We start from the raw sequence: 20,176 nt of genomic DNA on the forward strand, positions 1-20,176 counted from the left end.
TAAGGGAAGTGTTTATTACAATGTGAGCTCTAAAAGTGGAAGCTTGGAAGTAACGAACGTCCAACATGAGGATTTCATTTGGAAAGTTGTGTCATCTTGACATAATGGAATACCATGTAGCCATCAAAACAATTGGTGTAGAATATTAAGATGACAAGATAATGGACATGTTATAAAATTGAGATTAAGAAAGTTCTGGAAAAGCATGGGAAAACTGTGCAAACACGTATGCTTAAAACAGACTGGACCCAAATAGTCCATAGTGATTCTTATGTGTGCTAACAGATGATGTGTTTTTAAATGTCTTCATTGAACTCATCTTAATGTTTGATAACAAAAGAGAACACGGGAAATTTTGTGTAAACATACAAAAGGGTATGTACCATCACAGTATGTGTTGGCCCCTCAGAACATCATCGTTGGAGAGCTTTTACTAGTCACCAAGGTGCAGACATTAACAGTTGTTTGAGGAAACCAGTGTTGGTGTCAGACCCACACTGGTTTGCATCCCAACTCTACTGTTCATTGTAGCTTAAGCAGGCTATTTACAATGGGCTTGGCTTTTCTATTTGTGAAATCGAATCATGTATTTCCCCATATTTCTATGTATTATTCTCAAACACAAAAATTCAGAGTTCTTTGGGCTACAAATCTAACCTGAGTTAACAAACTCTTCATGTCATGTGAGTAAATGTTTATGATTTCACAGCAGAAATGTTAACATGTCTAATCCAAGGATCCTGCCCAGACCTCCTTGGGGGTAGTGGCTAACAAACAAGTCTTCATAGAAAAGAACTGGGCTAGAGGACCTCGCATCTAGGGCTGTTGTCAAATTAAAGGAGACCACACTTGGGAAGTACTTAGCACAGGTTCTCAGAAGACAAAGAGTCCTTGGTGATGTCAGCTGTTGTCACTATTGATCTTGAAACTGCTCTGGAACCATCACCAAGGTGCAGAGGTTGCAGTTTCTATTGGCCTTCCCAGCTCCTTTCCTTCTTGGAATGTTTAGGAACACTAAGGCACCATACATTGGTGCTTCAAAGTGTTCATGGAGAGTGGATTTAACGAACAGGTTTGTATTTGGTGCAAAAATAAATTATTTGAAATTCGCACAGACTATTATGAAAATTTCAAATAGCATGATTAGGAATCATGACCAAAAAAAAAAAAAAAGGCTGAGGGGGTTACTTCCAGTGAAAAGATATTCCTGTTTTTCTTCTTCTTGATTTCCAAGCTTCTGAGAAATGGGCCATAGGCAGTAACACTCATTAACAGGGCCCCCAGATAATCTAAGGGCCAAAGAGCAAATCTTATGCCCTTGGTGAAACTTTAGTATCAAAGCACATACATTCATTTTGGAATTACACCTGCTCACAACAGAATTCTAAATTTGAAGGGCATTTCAAACTATTCTTTACATTTAGGTTAAAGTAGATAGATGATAGGTAGAATTATACAACTAGGATTTCTTTACTGTGAGATCTCCTTATATCTTTAAATCAGAATTCAATACGCATACACAAAAAATTGGTTGGATGTCAGGTTTTTCAGAAGTATAAGTAGAGCACTCTGCCTTCCACCTGTGTGGCTATGCTGTTCACTTCTTCGTCTTGGGTAAGCTCCTGCTTCATAGATTCTTACTGTGGCTCTAGTCAACTACTTTATTAACATTACCAAGCAGAGTTAAAATGTGTCATGCTATGGGATCCAAATTTCTGCATTTTGAATCAATGCCAGGTTAAGAAGAATTTCCAGAACCCTCACTCTGACCACAGTTCATAGCAGTTCCCTCTGCATCAACCATGTGACCCACTCTGGGTGTGGGTGGAGAGCACAGATTTCAGGCTTTAGTGCCCTCACCCTCATGGTAAAGCATCTGGGGTTCATTCGCAGACTCTTGGGTCTAGAAGAAACTTTTTCCCCCCGCAATTCTTGCTATTTGGCCTATTATGACGATATCCAATATGGGCACTAGTTTGAATTCCAGATGCTCTGGAATGTTCTCCAGCTCCTAGGAGAACATCAGAAGATGCTTAAGTACATAGGGCTTTGCTACCTACATGGCAGACCTGGATGGAGTTTCTGATTTCTGAACTCAGCTTGCCTCAACTCTGACCACTACAGCCATCTGGGGAGTGAAACAGAACCCAGGAATGAAAAATTCTGACTTTCTCTCCCCAGTCTCCCCTTCAAATAGTTAATTTTTAAAACTTCAATCTGGCCATTTAGATGGCAAGTTGGCTGGAAACTTTCTTCTCAGTAAACTGCAATACTCTTCCCTAAACACTCATATACTGATCCAATAGCACAAGAACCGAACTTTGACCAGCAATGGCTTTGGTTCATCACGACCTGGTTGGCTTGTCCTGTGAGTGGCACAGTGTCATGACACATGCCTGCACATACCTGGGTTCCAGCTTTACCCCCATGTTCATTCATTCATTAGCACCAAATTACAGAAGCCAGTGGATTTCTTGTCAGATCCCTTGATTACATTCACCTAGTTGCTCCAAAAGCTCCCAGGCAGTATCTGAACCCCTCATCAAACATGCTCCTCACGACTATGGCCATTGTCTTAACGCTGTTATTGTTGAAAAGGACTGCTTTTCACACGCACACTTTTGCTAAATTTCTTATTTGATCTCTCAAATAGAATAGAGCTACAGATTACATTGGACCAAAGTTGGGGAAGTGGGAGGGAGAGGCTGAGGAGTTTTGTCTTTGGATACAATTAAAGAGAAGTGGGGTAGAACTGGAATCGATGACAAGGCCCATTCGTCTCCCTGAACAAGAGGACCGTCCCACAGTCAGAGGCTGTCCTGTTTTGAAAACAACTTTGAATCCACTAGTGAGTGCATGGTAGACAGTCTGCATTCCTTAGACGAAGGGACCTGCTCGTATGCCCACAGTGGGATGAAGCATCACTGCTTCTATGGTTATGGCGGGCATAAGGTCTGTCCTGCTACACTATAGGATTTAGGCCACAGAGAGGGCTGTCTTTGGGGGAAGAATATAGGATTAAGAGCAGGGGAGCAGAGGTTCTGCTTGTAGCTTCACCTGCAGCTGTGACACTGTTCAGCCCATCCCTGCCTGCTCTCTGCCCTGGATGTCTCAGCATCAGCATAGCCTTGTCCTCCTTATGCTTTCCCAGACACTCCTCTTCCTCAATACCAGAGATAGTGAAGGGCAAGTTTTAAATTCCAGCCCTTGGAACGTGGCAGGTGCTCCTCTGCCATCCCTCCTTCCTTCAACAGTCTCCATGGCCCTGCCGCACTTGATGTAGACCTCTGTCTTCGTGGTGGCCTCCATCAGGGGCTTCCCATCCCCTTACCCACGCCTGTCTCCAGTTGTTAGGCTGAAGAGTTACCCTGTTGTCTGTTTCGAGATGGCCTCTGCTTGGAAGCACTGCTGGGAGTCTGAAACCCTTAAATACTGCTTAGGACTTCAAGGAAGAGGAATTACACGCAATCCTCAGGTACTCTTGGTCCATTTAAAACCACCTTCAACCTCTTTGCAGCTCAGCCCCTCTGGAGCTGTGGAAGCACAGTTTGTGCTCTTATGGGAGACTACAACACCCTACCCAACCCCCCCAAAACCAAAAAGAACAAATAAAATTTGGCATGAGACCTTCTCTGCATGGCTCTCAATCGTCAAACTCAGAATCACCAGAAGAGGGGCAAACAGGTGCCTGGTGCAGATTTTGGGATGCTATTTAGAACACACTCACATCCCATACTGGAATGCCTGGGGCCAATCCCAGCTCCTCTCTGCATTCTGGCCTCCTGCTAAGGCTCCCCTTGGGAGGGAGCAAATGATGGTTCCTGTAGTTGGGTTCCTACCACTCGTGTGGGAGATCCAGACTGAGTTCCTGGTCCTGGCTTCAGCCTGGCCAGCTGCAGCTGTTGTAGGCATTTGGGGGAGTGAATCAGCAGTCGGGAGATCCTTCTTTCTGTCACTCTGTCTTCAACTAAATAAAAAATAGATTTTTTTCAGTGCATCAAAAAGGGAGGAAGGGCTGCTGAGGATGGTAGAGCCTGAGCTAAGGGTCAGACCAGCAGGGACAGAATGTCTCCACAAAGGGAACATTGGAACTTGTGATGGAAAAACCTTTTCCACCTTTATTGACCATGATGGGAAGCCACCCCTCCCACCCGCCCCGCCACAGGGGAAGGACAAGGGTGCAGGGGGGGGAAGGGAAGATAATAGAATGCCGTGTTGTCTTGCTATAAAAGCATGCTCTCAGCAAATAATGTGGTGAGCTCAGTCAGAGCACCGCTCAGTTATCCACAGTGCTTAAAGCAGGGTTTCCCTGCAGCTGTTGGCAAGCTAGAGCATAGGCAGCCTGCTGTGGGGCATGCTAGAGAACACCAAATGAGAGCTGACCTGGGAGGAGAGAACAGGGGAGAAACACCCTCTGGTTTCCTCTCAATCCTGCTGCTTACTCAGAGGAAGCACATTGGGGGTGTCAGGAGGGGTCGGGGAGACTATTCTGGAAAAGGCAGAGGGGGAGCCCACAGAAGAGGTGAACTAAGAAGTGAGTGCAAACATTTCATGAGAGTCACTGACATATGGACCCTGTTATCCGGAGGGGTTACTGGCTGGAGGAGCTCCTAAGGCTTTCAGGGGTGGGTGAGGGAAGGGAGGAGAGGGGTGGAGCTTGGGTTCTAAACAAAAGGAATTCGAGAAAGCTTGGAGAAATAATGAGAAACGCAAACTTGACCCAGAGTTTCTCTTTCTGTCTTGCCCACTTGCCCTGCCCGTCCTCACACGTTTCCAGTTCTGGGAGCCCAGGAAAGCACTGATGCCAGGAGCCTCTCTCACAGCATCTGACCCCCTGGGGGCCCCAGAACACAGGCAGACTGTAAAGCAGTAATGACCTTGGGGGCAGCTACTCAATTCCCTCACTGTGCAGAAAGGACACCCCTAAGGCAAAGGGGCTGGGTGACCCGGACACCTCAATCCTTAGCTTTTCTGCTTTTCTCGACACCCCACTGCCAACCCCGACACACACTCCATTACATGGAAGCATGCACATTACATGCACATGCAGAGACATGCATGCACACACAGTCACTGTAAAAAAATACTGGAGGGGAGCTACTCACGAAGACATAGGTTTACTTTCACTCACAGTTTTGGAGTTTCATAGTTCAAGGTCAGGTAGCCCGTTACCCTGGCATCTGAGGAGGGCGGAATTAGCAGTGACAGAACCAGTGTTCAGGAAGGAGCCCATGGCCGGTTAGGAGGCAGAACCCAGGGACTACATAGCCTCTGCTCACCCCTCTCCCCACTTCTTAGAAAGCAGTCATCATTTGTTCATGGGCTCCACCCAAACAAACCTAATCCAATCTAATCACTTCCCAAGGCCCTACCTCAGACAGCCTAATTGGATTAAGCACCATCTTTAATCCATTAACAGAAGCCCTTAACACACAGACCTTGGGGGGACACCCAAGTGATTATCTAAACCGCAGTACATGCACAACACACACAGATATGTGTCACACACACACACACACACACACACACACACCACCTGACTGGTGCCTAAAGCAGTATGTTTCTTGGTTCAAGGTCCCCCTCTTCCAGCTTCTAAGGACAGAACCCCTGGGCATTACCCATTTTGCAATGAGGCATTGATGGGCTGGGCCATTTCCAAAGGTCTGCTTAAAAATGGATGCTTCTGCTGCACGCTTGCACAGTACTCCTGGCCTGGGGTTACCTGCCATGTCAGGCACTCATGGTTTCCTTGGCAGGAGGATTTAAGTGTGACTAAGTGCAGGGATTTGCCTGGCTTTGGGGCATGGTAGAAGAGTGGAGCAGTTCAGAACATACCTCAGAGGGCTGGCAGCCTCTGGTTATGGCAGCGGAGGCACTGCAGGGGCACAGTGTCCTACCCTAGTCAGGTGAAAAAACACCTATCCAGGGACCTTTCCCACCACTGAAGCCTTCTTTCCTCTCCTGGCTTCTCTTTATCTTCCTTGCCTTCTGTGACTCTCATTCTCTCTCTGCCTCTGTTTCTCCTCCTCCTCCTTCTTCTCTCTCTCTCACACACTGATCCTGACATCCAAGGAGTAAGCAGCACCCACATCTCTGCTTCTCCACTTTGCATTCAGCCTTTGGGTTTCACCAACCCTCAGTGGGCACACACCTGCAGGTGACTGACAGTGCCAAGGGACTGATGAGCTGGGGGCACCCCAGGCCTGGTCCCAGAGATCTCTGTTGATTGCATGACGTGCAGTGTTCTTGTGGACATTGAAGATGGCTTTCTGACAACCCTTGAGCCTGGCGACTAGGGATGCTACTATTCTCCTGCTGAATGACAGATATCCCAGGCTGTAGGAGCTTAAAGTAACAGCCATTTTATTGTTTCTCTTGATTCTTGTGGGTCAGGAGTTTGGGCAGGCTAGGGCAGGGGGATGACTCTATACCAGGTGGCCTCAACAGAGGTCCCTGGATCTGCATCACTCATGTCTGCTCCACTGGCTAGACAAGTGCCTCACCTGGGAGGCTAGACTTGAGGGATCTGGTGACCTCTAGACTCCTGAATGATTCACTGGTGGCTTGGGGCTCCAGAAACAAGGCCAAAGGGGTGTGACCTTTTCTTGAAAGCAGAGGCTTTGTTTTCACCCTATACATTGTTTGGAACTGCCATAAGCCCACCCTGCTACATACAAGACTATGGGATGCAGACACTACCTCTGTATGGCAGGAGTGTTCATTGGCAGCAGCCAAAGGGCTGCAATGGCTGGAGCAGCGCCAGGTTGAAGGCAGGAGCCAGGAGTTTCTTCTGGGTCTCCCATGTGGGTGCAGGGGCCCAGGCAACTGAGCCATCCTCTGCTGCTTTCCTAGGTGCATTACCAGGGAGCTGCATTGTATGTGGAGCAGCAGAGACTCAAACCAGTGTCCGTATGGGATGCCAGCACTGTGGATGGAGGCTTTACTCTCTGTGCCAGAGCGCTAATGCTTTCAACACACAACCTGCTGTGCACAGTATCTGTTTCACTAGTCTGTTTCACTCTCTTATTTGTGTCTAGATCTACTCTCTCAGGCTTCAGAGGCGCCTCCTGAGGCCACGCTGTGTGGCTGGGCACAGCCCTTCCCCTTCTGCCTTGTGTGTTGAGAAATGGCGCTCACACTCCGTGCATGGCTCCCAGGCTTAGGGACAATAGTTGTCCAGAAAGGACAGCAACCCCACAAAAACAGTGACCTGTACAAACATCACAGGGATTTCTGGTCTCAAGGACGCTGAGGGACAGGTGAACCATCAGGGGGAAGGTCGAGTCATGCAGAGTGGTGGCACTAAAGGGAGGGAAGGGAGCCACGCAGGGGCCAATGCCCTGGGGAAACGCGGGCATCAGTAACTGACACGCACTTCTGCCTCCAGGAGCTGCTTCCCTGGCTGGGTCGGGCGACTTGGGCACCAGTCTTGTACTCAGCTCCCCTGGGCATCCTTGAGGAAGCCCTGTGCAGGTGCTGTTCTGTATGTCCTACGTCAGCAGCTTAGGCCTGACCTTGTAGAGAACTGGGTTCTCACATAAATTCCTGTTTCTCTTTGGACAAGTAAGTCACGTTCGCCCTGGTTTCCCCTTGACATAAGACCCCTGGCTGAGCAGAATACCATTCTTAATTAGCACCAGCTTCGCGGGGACAGAGCGGCAGGGAGCTCCAGAACATGAGGCTGACACCGTGACTTAGGGATGCCACTGAGGAACAGAAGCACCAAGCATTCCGACCAAAGAGGAAATTCAGGAACGCTAAAACCAAGACCTGTGTTCACTAGGGTTGGCCTTAGGAAGTCCATGACTCACCTCGAAACTGTTGGCAGGATTTTCCTTTATGCGCCTACTTGTTTCTGTGTGCACATATGTGTATGCATGTGTAAGAGTGCATGTATGCACGCCTGTGCTTGTGTATATTTTATATGTGCATGCGTTTAACGATTCTTTAGTTTCTATCACGTTTTCTTTATAGATTTATTTTTATTTTATTGGAAATTCAGATATACAGAGAGGAGGAGGAGGAGAGATAGAGAGGAAGATCTTCTGTCCGATGATTGACTCCCCAGTGGCCACAAATGCCAGAGCTGAGCTGATCTGAATCCAGCAGCCAAGAGCTTCTTCCAGGTCTCCCACGCGGGTGCAGGCTACCAAAGCTTTGGGCCGTCCCATCCTCCACTGTTTTCCCAGGCCACAAGCAGGGAGAAGCAGGGCTGCCGGGACACGAACCAGCGCCCACAATGGATCCCGGCATATGCAAGGCAAGGTCTTTGGCCACTAGAACCGCGCCAGGCCCAGCTTTCTATCACATTTTTAAAAGATCTGATAATCCAAAAGTGAAAAAGAGATACTCTATTGAGCAGCAGCTGTGATCCCTAACCAGGGCTGATGAAGTTGTCTTAGACGATAGCTGGAAAAGTGCAGGTCCTGCTCGTGGTTTCACTGTGGCTGGTATTGAGTAGGCGGGGACCTGGGTGGCAAAAGTGAGTGAAGAGCTCTTCTGCCCCCACTACATTACAGCACCGCCAGGGATAAACACTGCCAGGAATTGAGGCCCGGGAGGAATCCACAAAGCTAGTTAGTGGCGGAGTCGGTTTTTGTGAACAAATCGAAGCAGGCAGTGTGCCAAGGGTCTGCATTATTTTGTTTATCTTCATTACACACAAATACGCTGCAGCTGATGAAAACCAGAGCCAGAAATCTGTCTCACCTATGTAAAATCAGCCAATCTCTCAAAGAATCCCAGGGTCCTCGGACTTGTTTATCACCAGATGAAGAGAGCGAGGAAAGGAAGAGTTTGCCTTGGGAGAAACTGAAGCACGGATGAATGAGCCCTGGCTCCATGTGGAGTAGAGAAGCTGGTAGCTACTATGAATGGATGACGCCAGCCTTCGGTTGTGAAATGTCCTCTTTACATTTCTCTTAAAAAGGCAAGAAGCATGAATATCAGCATGGTGCTCGCTGCTCATTCACTGCAAGCCAAGTAGCAGGTGCCTTGTGCTGCGGAATGAAGTGGGAGGCATTATGCAATATTGGCTAGAAGCTGACCCAGGCAGGGGTTTAAGTCTTGGCTCTGCCTTTCCGTAAATGTGTGATCTTGGGCAAGATGACTTAATCCCCCTGAGCCTCAGTTTCCTCAGCTGCAAAGTGGGCATAATAATCGTATCAGTGAGGATTAATTGAGATAATCCATGTGGAGTGTTCAGTACAGTCTAGCATCTGGCAGGGCTCAGGAGGATGCTTGGTGTTGTGACGAGCGATTATTATGACTTGTGTCTGTGATTAAAGACAGCTTTGGGTTCCGAGTGCCTGTGCCAAAATCGCTTTCAGAGGACAAGCTCTGGGTTGGTTTGTAGCCTTGCCCAGCTGCCCCGAAAGATTCCCTAGACCGGTTGGGGCTGAAGTCCTTGTGTTTACCATACACTCCAGTTTGGGTGGGAGGTTCCTTTTCTTCCTGGGGTGACATCCCAGCCTCGCTCTGCTGACCCTCTAGTTCCCAGGCCATACAAGTGTTGAAGTGCACAGCAGTGGCTGTGGTCAGCAAAGCAAGGGAAGCACCGTCCCCCAAACACCCAACACCAGAGCGGAGGGCAGGTTTACCCCTCGGAGTCTATAGATAGGGTGACTTTCTGAAGAGGGCTAGCCGATCACAGGTGGCCCCAATGCATCTGCTGGAGCCTCAGTCGTCATGAAAGGAGGTTGGCTGGGTGGCGGAGGGGCTCCACCTAGACCTGCTTGCCAAACCCAAAGGAGAAAGCTTGCCATCTCATTACTCTTGCTGCAGCCAACTCCTCCTGAGGCCAAACCAGCATGGTTAGGGTTGAGCCCAGCCTTGCTACTGCTGCCACTGCTGTGGTTCATGGAAAGGAAAAAACTTGGGCATGGCCAAGCCAACTGTGGTCTGGGTTTCGAAAAGGCAAGCCGGATGTGAACAGCATGGAGATCCTGCTTTCAAATCTCCTCAGCTTCCACCCTCCAGACAAAACCAACTTCTTTCTTGTTTTTGAGATCATGTGCTTCACTTTATTATCATCATTGTTATTTGTGGTAATAATTAAGACTGCTCAGCACCCTTCTTACAAGGATGTGACTGATGGTTGGATTGCATTTTCCAGGGGACGTGTATGCTTGACATATAAACCCAACTCAGATATGAGACGTCCACTCAAACAGGTTGACTTGGGACAATTATTCTCAGAAGCTTGAGTCATCAGTTCTTTGCCCAGATGTCTGTGTAATTGCAGCAACCTTGTCTGGCATGTTTTCCCAGTTGAAAAATGAAAAAAACAAAAAAACAAACAAACAAAAAACAAGCAAGCAAGCGTGGGAGACCCGGAAGAAGCTCCTGGCTCCCGATTTCAAACCGGTTCAGCTCTGGCATTTGTGTCCAGTTGGGGAGTGACTCATCGGACAGAAGATCTTTCTGTCTCTCCTTCTCTGTAAATTTGACTTTTCAATAAAAATGAGTAAATCAAGAAAGAAAGAAAGAAAGAAGGAAAGAAGGAAGGAAGAAAGAAAGAAAGAGAGAGAGAGAGAAAGGAAGGAAGAAAGAGAGAAAGAAAGAAAGAAAACAGCCTAACAACAATGCACCCACATCTAGGAGACTATTGTGTGTGAGTGCAAGCCCTGGCACACATGCTGCATGCACAGTTGTTGGTAAATGTGAATGCCCAAAACAAACAAAACACGATTTACTACACATGCCATTGTGGCCAGTAGCAGGAATGAGTCAGATGTTCTTGCACATCCTGCCCCAGTCAACTCTCTGGCCATAAAGCAGAAGTCTGTGGCATGCAAAGGATAAAGTCAGTCTGCTTTCCTGGGGCTTATGTCGGCATACCAAGCTCCTTCCAGATCTCTGTGCCAAGATGGTGCAAAGCCAGAGGGTTCCTCGGCCTGGGGAGGAACTGTCCCAGCGTCCTCCTTGGGGCTGCTGATGTGCATTGTTTGGACATGTGCTATATACCTTCTTTCGCTGCCTGGGGGTCAGAGGAGGGTGTGCTTTGAATCATGTAAAATTCCTCTTCCCACAGCTGTGCAAAACAAATCACAACTCCCCACCTCCATCTCTAAGTACTTCACATTCTCTCTAGACATAGGGCCTGTGTATATCCAGAGGTTCCCATTCCTCATGTTCTGGCTGTAGGAAGGACCGACTCCAGGACTCTGCGGGGGCAGTTCTCGATTGGATCACCTCCTGTGTCCTCTCTGTTGACCTTGCCACCGGGAGGCAGTTGCCTCCTGAGAACTGAGGAGCTCGTCCTCATTCAGCTCTTGAGCCGCCAGTTGATGCTGTCAGTCACCTTCAGGAGCCTGGAGTTACAAGTATTGCATTTTCACAAGAGGAGCCACTGGGCAATTTGAGATTTTCAAGAAAACAGGAGGTCCCCTTCCTGTCTCTGCTCTCACCTGCTCCCTGTCCAGCACTCAGGTAGGCTCACCGAACCCAGAGCTCATCTCATCCTTGGCCAAGTGGCCGACCTTACCAGATTTTCTGTGAATTCTGTGTGTTCCACTCTGCTCTCCTCACCCAGGCACTCTACTTTTTCCCCTCTTCAAAGCTCCACTTAGGTCTTTTTGTGTGTGCCTCCCAGGTCAGGGAGTGTTGCAGCTGCCCCCTACTGCAGAGCTGTGCTGAAAGTAAATAGAGTGGAGAACAGAGATCTTTGGAGCAGATACATGGTGCAAACCCACACAGCCTTCCTCCTGTGAGCTCACTTCTTGTCTGCTGCTTGTAGCCATTCCACAGGGATTCCTCTCCTCCTCCCACTCCCCACCCCCACCCCCACCCCCGTCCCCGTCCCCGTCCCCGTCCCCGTCCCGACCCCCGTCCCGACCCCCGTCCCGACCCCGCATGACTTCACTCATGGGTTTTCAGTTAGGGGCAAATCACACCATTTTCAGGTTGAAAGCCCCATGGACACTGCAGCCAGTTGGCCTGTCCTCCTTGGCATTGGCCACACCTTGCCTCTAAGCCTCATCTGTGCATTTTCATTAATCTGCCACTTTTCCCTCCCTTCCGCTTCCAGATCATTAATGAAGAGATTAACCACAATCAGATGAATCCCCAGTGGTGGCTCTACCGGATTCTCCCACTCTTGTCAAGGGTCAGAGCATTTTCATGGGGCCTCATGACCTGTAATGAAAACAAAGCCAATTTGAATTAATTTTGCAATCAAGATCCAGAGAGCAGATTTAGCTAGTCTTTTCTAACTTATGGTTTAACATTTCTACCACATTCCATTTCTTTTGATTATTCTGCTTTTAAACCTTTTGCTTTCCCACCTCCCCCTTATCCCACTCCTTGAGCAAAATAGTAGGGTTATCTGGCAGGATGCAGTCCTCTGAACACTTAGGATTAGTCAGTGGGACCATGACATCGCTGTAGAAATTCCCAGAGGAATCATGGCCCTTCTGGAAACAGCTGAACAGTGTCCTCTTGAAACCCAGCCAAAGGCTGGATTGGCTTCCAGAGGAAGATGTGGCTGCAGGAGAAATAATGAGATCTTTTGAATTTGCATATTAAAGTGCTAGCAAATTTAAAACTTTAGCTTTCACCTTAGATCTGAGGACTTCCCTCTAAACAAAGCTACAACAGAGCTTTTCTGTCTTCTTTGGAAGTTGCCCAGGTGTTGAAGACTGGTGCCAGATGCAACACACATCCAAGGATAGGTGGCCCAGAGAAGGACTGCCTTGGAGGACATCAGGCCCAGAAGGGACCAGGGGAAACTGAATGTTGTAGACTTTCATGAAAAAGGCCAGCATCAGGAATCTGGACAGAAGGGAACAGGAGCAGTGACATGGAGTCCCTGGCAACCCTGCCTGAAGTTGAGGCCCTCATGCTGCTGGGTGGCAGCTGTCCAGGCTCACGGCTTGGGATTTGAGCTTCCTCTGGAAATAAACCTCTTGAACATCTGGAACTAGGCATAGACAGAGGCAGCATAGTATGATCATGCAGATCATGAGCTCCAGGACCAGGCTATGCCCAGTTCCTTCTTCTGCTGCTTGTTAGCTGGGTCTTTAACCTCAGTTTCCCCCATCAGAAGTGGGAAGTGTGAGAGGGCTGACTTCAGTGAACAGAATTAAGTATTGAATATATAGGGCCAGGGTTGTGTCCCAGCAGACTAGGGATCACTTACGATGCTGGCAACCCATATTAGAGCACCGTTGGGGACCCCTGTGCTATGCTTCTACACCAGCTCCCTGCTAATACACCTGAGAAAGGAATAAAGGATAGCCCAAGTGCTTGGGCCCCTGCCACTCACATGGGAGACACAAATGAAGTTCTGGGTTCCTGGGTTTTGCCTGGCTCAGCCCTGATTCTCACAGCCATTTGGAAAGTGAATCACTGGATGGAATATCTCTTTGTCTCTCATTTTATCATTATGCCTTTCAAATAAATCATTTTAAATAAATGCTGTCTCATTTATTTATTTAGTTAGTTAGTTTATTTGGTTGAGAAAGAAAGAGTTCCCATCTTCTCACCTATTCTCCAAAGGTTTTAGTGGTACCTGGCCTGGACCAAAGCCCGGGAGCCAGGATCCAATCCAGGTCCCCCATATGATGGCAAGAACTCAACTACTTCAACCATCACTAACCACTTCCAGGTCAGATGGGAAGCTGGGAATTGAACCCAGGCTCTCCAATATAGGATACAATATATTCTAACTAGTATTTTCAAAGATTTTATAAATTATTTATTTATTTGGGAAAATCATGTCTACAGAGAGAGGAGAGACAGAGAGAAGGGCCTTCTGTCTGCTGGTTTACTCCGCAAGTGGCTGCAACAGCCAGAGCTGAGCTGATCCAAAGCCAGGATCCAGGAACCAAGAGCTTCTTCTGGGTGGGTGCAGGGTCCAAGGCTTTGGGCCATCCTCCACTGCTTTCCCAGGCCACAAGCTGGGAGCTGGATGGGAAGTTAAACAGGCAGGACACGAACTGGCATCTGGAAGGTGAAGAGTTTAGCCACTAGGCTACTGCACCAGGCCCTCTAACTAGTATTTTAACCTGTTAGGTAGGCCAAATGGCCATTCTCACATGGTGTTTTGGTTCTTGATGATCTCATGGTAGCAAGGCCAAAATCTATTTCGTCCGCATACAGCAGGAGCAGAATTGTTGAGGTGTGTGGTCAGGAACAGGTGCTGTTGTCTAACGAAGCTCGTCCTAGAGAAGAAGACTGGAGCCCAAAAGATGCAACTCCATTGGTTGGTGTGTGACAAGACAGACATAGGTGATTGTGCATGTAGGTCCAACACCACTTCTTAGCTTCTTGTTCCATTTCAGCTGCCTCTAGAATATCCAAAAACCAGTGTGTGTGCGCACTCACGCATGTGTGGATGTGTGTGTGCTGAAAATGAAGCCAGAAATGAGGAATCAGAAATTGCTCTCTTTTGAGTATTTTGAGGGATGGTGAAACCTTGTAGGAATGTTGCTCCAGGGACTGAGAAAACACCATCTGTGGGAAAGCATTTCCAAGTGAGGCAAATAGCAGATGCACGTTGGTCAGGCTCTTGAAAAACTCCAAGCAGAGGAAGTGGGCACTGGGGAGTGTGTAGGAAGGGGGTTTTACGGAGGTCTTTAACAGGTCTTTTTCTAATTATAACAAAAAAAAGCCTGGGGACCAGGCCCGTTTCAGAGCCAAGGGCCTGTGTTTTCTTTGGGAAAAGAAGGCAGAGTTGATTGGCTTCCAAAACCAGGCTTGGCATCAGCCCATGCAAGATCGCAGGCCACAGAGCAATGTCGTGGGTTGGTGGCCATCCTGAATGGTGCTTGGTGGAGAAACAGACATGAAAGTATATCAAGATGCATCAGCCTTGTGCAAGGTCCGACAGATGTATGTGTGTGGTGCTCGTGTGTGTGATGGCGGAGATGTGGGCCCTGTCATCAGAGGGGAGGCGTAGCAACAGTAACACAACATGGCAGCTGCTCACATGGAGGCCTGTACATGTGATGCTAACCACTCAAAAAGGGACGTAGACATCCTCCTCAACTGAAACGTGCCCTGACATGTCTCATCTGGGTCAAACTCACCCGCTTTCTTGTTTGCATTCTTGAACTACTCTTTGGGGCATTCCACCCTAGGACAAGGGATAAGCACCGAAGGCACGGATGACCCCAAACAAGCAAGAGATCCTGCAGACTCTCCTCCTGCACCCCACCCACCCCACAAGAACAGAAATACCTCTTCACCATGCCCCGTGTTTGTTTTCTTAATTTTCCTGTTCTCTCTACTTCCACTTCCCAACATTCTCCCTGCCCCAACCCACCCCCAATCAATGTGCCTGGACTGCAGCCAAGAGCACTTGTGCGCAACGGTATTTTGGGGAGCATGCTGGCAATGTGAGCAGGCTGTGGAAAGAGGAGCCCTGCAGATGCCTGGTCCCTTGCACCTGTGTACCTTGTACCTGCACAGCATCTATTGTTGCCGTAGAACATTCAGGTTTATGTTCAACATGTCTGCCTTACTCACCACGGCCTGATACTGTGCTGCGTGGTTCCCTTCCTTCTTCATCATCAATTCAATTGGCACCAGCTCACATTCTCTCTATTAATACCCATGTCATACTTCATTAATATCCTGTGTATCTAGTCCCATTCTGAGACTTCCATTACTGGCCACACTTGATTGGTTTCCTCATGAATAAATCCGCTGTGTACTCTTATCTCACAGTGGCTGAGCTCTGGGGAGATTTTTGGTAGACTCTTAATCTTTTGTTGCTGTTGTACTTTGGAAGGACAAGGGTGGGTGTCGGATTTTTACGTTGTACTTTTCTGTGGCAGTCAAATTTCGCTTTCTTGGGTCCTCAAGATCTAAGGAAATGTCACTTACACACACAGACTTTGAGGAAATGAGTTATCCTGTGGGAAGTATTTCCCTAGGATGCTACAGCTCCTAGACAAATCTCTAGGGGTGGGCAATCATACTGGAATCGTTCGTCCTCTTAGCTTTGACCTTGGAGGAGTCAGTTGTCCAGAAAAGAGTTCCCATGGAAGGAAGATAATCTTATCACAGAGGCAGGCCAGGATCCAGGAAGAGGAAGTTGGGCCAAAGTGTGTGCAGTACTGTTGACTTTGGGGACAAGAGAGCAAGCCGTTCTTCAGCCAAAATGGGGAAAGTCTGTGTGTCTGCAGGATAGCTGCTAAGCAGGACTGCTCTTGTGTTTCTTGTTTATTTCCTCCCCATGTTCCCTCTGGATTTGATAAATTTTGAAACTACCCAAGGAAAGGGAAAGAATTTTCCATGTTTAGTCTTTAAGGAGGAAATGATGTGCCCCTGGAGGCCATGAAGCAGTAGCGATGGTAATTAATGGAGGCAAAGCCTCCTGGGACAGGTGGCAGAGGGACCAGGGGACATGTTAGGATCTCAGGCCCGTCCACCCAGCTCCACCTGGAGCGTCTCCTTCCAGGGCTCACTTTGGGAAAACCCGACTTTGCTCCACCGAGGGCGCGAAGAACAAGGAGAGCATCCCTCAATCAGCACCACAATTCCACCTGGACTCAACAGAAGCCAGCGTTGCCATTCTACTATGGCAACAGAGTGAGAGCACTGCAGGGTGAGAATGCCATGTATAGCACTTAAAATCTAACTGTGAAAGGTGATAGGTTGTAATGGAAACGGAAAGTCTGCAGCAGGAGACAGCAATCTGCAGTGGCTCTTGATATTCCAGCCCAGTCCAGCGCATTGAGTCGGTTTCTTCAGGATCTCCATCTTGCGCAGGTAGTGCTGCTGCAGGGTTGCAGGGGGTCCATGAGATCCCTTGGGCTTCTTAGTGACAAGTGTCCATCAGCTGGGCCAGGCACTCTGAGGCTCAGGCTTTCTTGCCAAGTGTGTCCTTGCTGGTTTATTGACAAAGATACGAGAATAGACTACCAGGTGTGACCCAGCCAGGAATGAGCACATCTCTGATACCAATATATCTTCTGTGCTCCTATGTGGGAAAGTGGAATTAAAATATCAGTTTATTTTGATGTCAAACCCTTATTCTTGAGATCCATATAGAACTGGCCTATGTTTTCCATAGACCTTGTCAAGAGCCCTCACTTGAGGGGCTTCTGACCAAATCCCCAGTCTCAGGGTGCTCCTTAGAAAGATACTAGGTGGGCTCGGCGGTGTGGCCTGGTGGGCCGCTGGTTCTAATCCCGGCAGTTCCACTTCCTCTCTGTCTCTCCTCCTCTCAGTGTATCTGACTTTGTAATGAAAATAAAATAAATCTTTAAAAAAAAAAAAAAGATACTAGGGAGCCCTAGCTGGGGACACAAAGCTATGTTTCTTCCAACAATTCCAAGGTCACTGATGCCGATAAAAGATGGTAACTTTTAAGGTTTCAAACTTGGCCAAGGTGGAGTGGAGTGTGTGTGTGTGTGTTTCTAGGCTTCAGTGGTGCATAAGGAACTGGCGGTATACCACACAAACACAGCAGAAGGTTGAAGTATTAAGAGGACAGAGGATGCCAATGCCATGGGCGGGACAACAGTCAGAGGATCCAAGTGCCTTCCCCAGTACTTCCCAAGGGTGGAGAGAAGACGTAGTCTCTTCCAAATGTTGGAAGAGGAGCGCTGTGGAGTGTATGCCTTCTCTCTCCTGCCTCCTGGGGACACTCAGTCTCACCTGACTGTTGCCGGAATGACATTGATGAGCTGCCCTCTGCCCACTACTAACACCTGTGTCTCCTTTTCAGCTCTTACAGGTGAACAAGGTGATGTCCATCTTGTTTTATGTGATATTTCTCGCTTATCTCCGTGGCATCCAAGGGAACAACAGCATGGATCAAAGGAGTTTGCCAGAAGACTCGCTCAATTCCCTAATCATCAAGCTGATCCAGGCAGACATTTTGAAGAACAGACTGTCCAAGCAGGCAGTGGACGTTAAGGGGAGCTATCAGAGCACCCTGCCCAAAGCGGAGGCCCCCCAGGAGCTGGCGCAGGGAGAGCCGGCCAAGTCGGAATTGCAGCGCATGATCCCCATGGACACGGAGTTGCTACGACAACAGAGACGCTACAGCTCACCCCGCGTCCTGCTGAGTGACACCACGCCCCTCGAGCCCCCTCCCTTGTATCTCATGGAGGATTACGTGGGCAACCCCGCGACAGCCAACAGAACCTCCCGGAGAAAACGGTACGCAGAGCATAAAAGCCACCGAGGGGAGTACTCGGTGTGTGACAGTGAGAGTCTGTGGGTGACCGACAAGTCGTCAGCCATTGATATCCGGGGACACCAGGTCACGGTTCTAGGGGAGATCAAGACTGGCAACTCGCCCGTGAAACAATACTTTTATGAGACAAGATGTAAGGAGGCCAGGCCCGTCAAAAACGGGTGCAGGGGCATTGATGATAAACACTGGAACTCCCAGTGCAAGACGTCCCAGACCTACGTGCGGGCACTGACTTCAGAGAATAGCAAACTGGTGGGCTGGCGGTGGATACGAATAGACACCTCCTGTGTGTGTGCCTTGTCGAGAAAAATCGGAAGAACGTGAACTGGCCTCTCTCCCCATATATAAATTATTACTTTAAATTATATGATATGCATGTAGCATATAAATGTTTATATTGTTTTTATATATTATAAGTTGACCTTTATTTATTAAACTTCGGCAACCCTACAGTATATAAGCTTTTTTCTCAATAAAACCCGTGTGCTTGCCTTCCTTCGGGCCTCTCCCATCTGTTACACCTTGTTTTGTGAGCCGGCTCTGGGAGCCACTCTGAAATCTGTGAACACACAAGTCTGTTGCATTCAACGTTGTCAAGGCCACGACTGTGCTTATAGTAAACGTTGCTAAAATCAGATGATGTTAGAGTTGTATATTAGCACAGTTATGGCCCCCCTTTTGGGATCTCTCAAGGCTGACTGATGAATTAAAAGGACTGTTACAGAGTGAAAATTTGACCCCCAAAACTTGGGACTGGAACTTAACATTGGACTTGGCCTGGCTAACGCTCTGTCACGTATCCACTTGCCTCTCTCTGCTGTTTACTTTGTCAGTTAGAACCATGACTTGCTGCAATATTATGGTTCCAGGAGCAGAATTGTTGAATTTGGTAATTTTAGTTTTGGAAGTTGCTTTTCAGTTCATTTGTTGTTGGGGGCCTGGGGTTGTTTAAGGGTCTCTCTCTCTTTTTTGTGTTGTTTGTTTTTGGTTTTTTGCACTGGTATTTGTTTGTCTTCTATGAGTGGTTTTCATCCTTTTGGGCACATAGAAAAATATTTTAAGCAATTCATAACTTTTTGCATCACACTGGTGAATAATCTATCCACAAAAGTTTAATGGACTCACAACAGACCATGTTGGCCCTGTGACTTCACCTCATCTGGGGGTCCTTCCTAGAGACTCAGGCGGAGCTGGGGAGTGTCAAAGGCTTTGGGATCAGACCAGAGCTCCTGTTCCGGTTCCTGCCCTGTGGCCTTCAATACATCCCAGTGGACATTTGTCAGGGTCAGAGTCAGATGGGGGTTCCTGCCTCTCTCCCAGTGGTCCTATGGAGCCAGTGAAAATAACCAGTGTTAACTTCCTGACTCAGGGGTGAGGGAATCTTCCTCACCCGCTTCCTTTTCTCTCCTCTGTTCTGTGTTTGTGTTCCTCTTTATTGTTGGTTGATTCATCATCCTGAGATATAAAAATCCCAAAGAGAAGGAACTGTCTCGACGTTCACTGAGTGCTACCAGGGGTCCAGGCCAGCCACAGGGTGGCTCTGAGCACAGCCCCCCGCTGCTCCTGTCCTGCCCAAGCCTCACAAAGGGAAGGGTGCTAACAGGGTCCCCGGGGTTTGCTAATGTCTTTTTTTTTTCCCCACTGGGAAGCAATTTTTCCTCCTGGGGCTGGAGCATAAGGGTTCTCACTCCCATCTTGCTGCACTAATACAAATCATAAGGTGCTTGTTACTACCCTTACCCCTGTCCCCTGCCCAGCACATGACCTGGATTGCCTTGTCTTCATTTGAGGCCCTCATCTGCCATTGACCAACCTACGACCCGAAATCTCTTTAACATTCACCCTTATAGGATATGTGTCCGCTTTAGTGACATGAAACTTTGAAATCAGCTCACCAAACATGGGGGCTTTGTGCTGCACTTGATTTTAAATTACTAAAATTGAAGGCCAGGGAATAAGAAGCTTGTCATGTGCTTGCTATGGGCTATGGACTTGGAAACTTTGGCCACCACTCTCGGTCACAAA

The 20,176-nt window shown here is 48.2% G+C and overlaps 2 protein-coding genes across 3 annotated transcripts in view; one reads left to right on the forward strand and one right to left on the reverse strand.

The window, feature by feature from the left end:
* NTF3 (neurotrophin 3) overlaps nucleotides 1-18,785 on the forward strand; it is a 58,294-nt gene extending 39,509 nt beyond the window's left edge. The window contains exons 1-2 of one of the 2 annotated variants that reach the window (XM_058655874.1): nucleotides 16,575-16,716; nucleotides 17,678-18,785. In XM_058655874.1, coding sequence (XP_058511857.1) covers nucleotides 17,699-18,475 — 777 coding nt within the window. In that variant the 5' untranslated portion in view covers nucleotides 16,575-16,716; nucleotides 17,678-17,698 and the 3' untranslated portion in view covers nucleotides 18,476-18,785. Of the gene's footprint in view, nucleotides 1-16,574; nucleotides 16,717-17,677 lie in introns of those variants that run through there. The other variant, XM_004596358.3, reaches the window with a different exon arrangement.
* The window catches only part of ANO2 (anoctamin 2), a 349,050-nt gene that overhangs the window by 11,557 nt on the left and 317,317 nt on the right, over nucleotides 1-20,176 (reverse strand). The gene's annotated exons all lie outside the window — the stretch shown is intronic.

The sequence above is a fragment of the Ochotona princeps genome, chromosome 27, assembly GCF_030435755.1.
Source record: "Ochotona princeps isolate mOchPri1 chromosome 27, mOchPri1.hap1, whole genome shotgun sequence".
NCBI lineage: Eukaryota > Metazoa > Chordata > Mammalia > Lagomorpha > Ochotonidae > Ochotona > Ochotona princeps.